This window comes from Impatiens glandulifera, chromosome 2 (genome assembly GCF_907164915.1).
Source record: "Impatiens glandulifera chromosome 2, dImpGla2.1, whole genome shotgun sequence".
NCBI classification, from domain to species: domain Eukaryota; kingdom Viridiplantae; phylum Streptophyta; class Magnoliopsida; order Ericales; family Balsaminaceae; genus Impatiens; species Impatiens glandulifera.
In genome coordinates this window covers 45,278,996-45,283,265 of record NC_061863.1, presented here as the reverse complement: position 1 = coordinate 45,283,265, position 4,270 = coordinate 45,278,996, and the positions used below count along the sequence as shown (strand labels likewise).

The following is a 4,270-nucleotide window of genomic DNA, read 5'->3' as shown; positions in this document are numbered from 1 at the left end:
TAAATTATCAAAATTATTTCGAGACATATAACTTCACTTGGGACAGCAGATCCTCTATCATATTTTAGGACTGATTATTTCTGGTAGTTCATTTGGAGGATCTTTAAAAGAAAATTTGAACTCACTTAGAGGAAGACAAATTGAATAATATCTTGGTTTTAACCGTGGAGCAATAGGTGCAAAGAAAACCCCAAGTGGAGGCTTGGCTGATGGAAATTCATCCATAATCTCGAGAAGGCTTCTCATGCTAACAACTACCCATTTTAATTATTACTTCATGAAATCCATCAATTCTGACTAATTTAAAGTCACACCACCAATCCATTAGGAGATGCTAGATATTTCAACCTATCAGCTTCATCATCATGAATGGAGCCCCTACCAAAGGTTGTGCCGTCTTCTTTATCATCATGAATGGAGGAGTATGTATGTGGAGATAAACCTAACAGTCTCCACCACGATTTCAGGCTTTCAGCCATGTTCGTACTGTCTGTTACCTAGGCCAACACACACCATATCTAAGATTATGAAGCCAGTCTCCTCTCTCTTTCAACTGTAAAGGATCGCAAGAACAAGGCATGATTAACTGGATATAATTTCTATTGGTCTTCAATAGTAATGAAAAGTAGTCACCGCTGTGAACCACTTATAGAACTTGGATGCATCGTCTGTTGGTTCCCCATCTCCGTATCTACACAAAAGATGAAGAGAGAATTTGTAAACCTTCTTTATTTAACTTGGATAGGATAGATAGATAACACTCACGTAGGTAAGAGGAAAAGTGCAACGTTTTCTTTCTTAAATTTCTCCTCATACTCATCTTCATCAGCAGCAATGCAGCATAATAATGCTACAGCCAGTGAGCCAGCCATGTCATGTAAGTGAGAATTGAGACACAGATAAGAAACACATTCCAAAAATAGGGCCCAAAAAAAAGAGAGAAAAACTAACCAAATCAATCACTTTGAATGCCGCATTTTCATATCTGGCTTTCCCTTCCTGGGCAAGTGCCTGAACCATGCCAAAGCAATTGAACCTCAGTTTCAAAGTAATTCAAGAGTCAAATGCGATTAAATTACAACCTTTGAGAATCCTTCTGCAGTACCAGTTTGAGTGCCAAAGAAAACAGGGATCATCATCTTGCCCGCCTCCTCGTCCACTTCAGGTTCCACCTCAGTCTGAAGCAAAGGCTGTTCAAACTTCTTCCGCCACAAGAGCACCATAGTGCAGCTAATCAGCACAAATAGACGTTATCAACATCATCAGACTCTCCCCTTTTTCCCCTAACAATCCCTGCAGTAAATCGGCTGACTGCATTGTTCGTAAAACCATAAACCATGATCAATCTCACCGGAAGCGCGGGAAGTCAGAGAAAGACCCCTCTGACATATGCAGCTTCCGTCAGTTGAAAGAATGGTGAGCAACATCACAATCTATCGCCCACCAAAATCGACCAACCTTATTACTCTGCCTGTCATGAGTTAGGTTCTCACTAATCACAATTTCATAATCAAAATCCCAATTGTTTAGTCTAGTAATTCTTTCTCTCTTTGCCAAGTGACAAATGATTTATTTATTTATTAGGCGGTGGTGTACTTACATCACATGCATGCACAAGCATATACATATATATACACATGTCAGAGCAGCCACTAAAATGGATTACAACAAATTTGAAAATTAAAGCTCGAAATTGGCAATTGTCAACATCATAAAATGCACTAGATATCAAACCCAACTTTATTATTTCTCAAATATAATATCAAGTTTACATGAGGTGAGGTAGTAGTAGTAGTAATATGTAAGTATTATTAATCATTTTCTTCATACATACTTTCTGAAAATACAGGATATTTCACATTTCTCTCATAGTAGAGTCTATATGGAGTGGTCAGCAGGCTGAGATTGGTACGAGCGACGCCTCATCTGAGATTCTTGATTAGGCTGCTGCAAGAATATCCTTGTTGGGTCGTTAGGATCGACATACCTGCCATACGATATCTCATCAGTTACAAATAAAGATCAAAATTTACCAACTCACACAAAAAAAGCCCAAAACTTACGCATGTCTCATCATTTCCTCAACAGGTGTCTGTGTAGCTTGAAGAGGGTCTGATCGGCGCTCTACAGATGGGGCAGATTGTCGATTGAATTGTCTCACCGTTCTAATCAGGTTTAAAAACATAGGGACAAATGTCCCACAGCCTCCTTCCTTGAACTTTATCTTAAATGAATGAGTAGAGTATAATGCCCTGTTCTGATCATCAGGGACTACCTATGGCGGTGGTTCAGTACATGTTCATTAAAACAAAATTCATTTGCATTTCGGGAAAATGGCACCAGTTTTAGAGTACTTACTGGTTCCACGTATCCAGATATGTTGTTGCACATGAATATTGGTTGGTTGAATTTTTCACCATTGATGTAGAGCTGGGAAGGGCATGAAACAGTCAGGAGTTCATTAGGAAAATGAATGCAATAACACATCAAACAAATGAAGATTCTTCTTTTCTGTTTGTTTTCTTTTCACGATCATTTGATCACTACCAATGAGCCAATAAAATATAACATTTCTCTGAGTTGAAAAAATAAAACAGAAAAAAGAAGTTGTCTTTTACATACCAAAGGCATGTCGAAGGCGAAAAAGTCCCCAATTGGCTTATTTGCGACAAAGACAATCCTAGTATTTGACAAGTAAATAATTCCTTGCGTCTTAGCATGACCTCCAGGAGCACTGCAAGCAAATCAAAAGGTCAAAAGGTAATGAACAATGTACACCCATACAACATAAAAACACTGTACAAACAAGATGAAAACAAATGGAAATCGCCATCAAACTTCAGCCCAATCTGAAAACTATTGATGTTTTTCATAAGAATCTTTCATATAGCAGGTGTTAGCAATTTAACATTGTATAATATAATTGTACATATCAATAATCCAGGATCTCTAAAAATCTCGAATGAACAAGATTACCTGCCTCATATCGAAAATCAATCACAATTCACAAGAGATGATGAAGGATTCATTCAAACCCATACAAAAAAAAACGTATTTTCTTAAGGAAGAAAGATAGAAAGAGGGTCTGACCTAGGGATTTTGTCAATCTCAAATTCGACGCCTTCTCTAGCCAAGACGAACATCTCGTTGACGAAAGGAACTGGTACGCCATTTGGAAACAATTGAGGATTCAAAGCCATCGTTAAGAAACAAGGTTCAAATACAAATCAAATTGAAGGTTTAAGCAATCGCCTATGAAGAAGATTTAACCGAATCGCCCAACACAATTGTGAATTTCAAGCCGCTTTTCTTTTCCACAGCCTTCCGGAAATCTCCAAGAAGACTTTTTCTCTATATATATTTATTTTTGTAATAAAATTAATTATATTTAAATAATTAACTACAACAAACTACCATGAATGGATATTATTCTTATGTAAAAATAATTTCTATTTAACTTTCTATTTTTTTTATCCTATTATTTTGTTTGGGTATTTTTTATTGATTTTTTAAAAAATAATTGTTTTATTAAATTTTTTATAGTTTAAATATAAAATATTCTTTACTTTTTTTTCTCTACAATGAATAATAAATTAATTTTAAATAAATAAATAAAACAAAATGTAGTGATGATTGACATCTATATATATAATTATATATATAATGCTTAATTTTAAAATGTTGAAATGACTAAGAGGTATAGTTAATTTGGATATATATATATATAAATGACTAAGAGGTATAGTTAATTTGGATATATATATATATAAATAAAAGAAGAGTAAATGTATATACTTGTGTTTTGGATTGTGGGTTGACCTACCCATAAAATTAAAAAATTAAAACGGTTAAAAATAAAATAAAAAATAATATATATATGTTTTATTGGAGTGAATAAATTGTGAAATAAGAGTGTTTTATTTATTATTTTAATTTATTATTTATAATTTATTAAAAAAATTAAACATTTAATACATATTATTATTATTATCATTAATTTTTTTTATATTTTTATCCGTATAAATCACACAAGAATTTCTTTAGTTTATATAAAAAAAATATAAAAATAAAGCCTAAGAGTTTGTTTAATATTTTTATTTTAAAAATTTATTAAAATTTTAATATTTTTTTCATTTTTTTATAATTTATATATATATATATATATATTTATATTTGTAGTGTGACTTATCTTCGTAAATTAATTCTATAACAAACAAAAATACACTAAATCATTTAATCTCAACATAATTTGCATCTTACCAATTTGACC

General features: G+C 33.0%; 1 protein-coding gene across 1 annotated transcript; it reads right to left on the bottom strand.

Annotated features, from left to right (window-relative positions):
- Positions 1–1,722: 1,722 nt before the first annotated feature.
- Positions 1,723–3,322, bottom strand: LOC124926200. The gene is made up of 5 exons (XM_047466383.1): positions 3,091–3,322; positions 2,623–2,734; positions 2,359–2,430; positions 2,064–2,275; positions 1,723–1,987 (listed from the first exon to the last, which is right to left on the bottom strand). Exons 1-5 carry the CDS (start codon positions 3,198–3,200, stop codon positions 1,879–1,881), a joined length of 615 nt encoding a protein of 204 aa, XP_047322339.1. The 5' UTR covers positions 3,201–3,322; the 3' UTR covers positions 1,723–1,878.
- Positions 3,323–4,270: the final 948 nt, after the last annotated feature.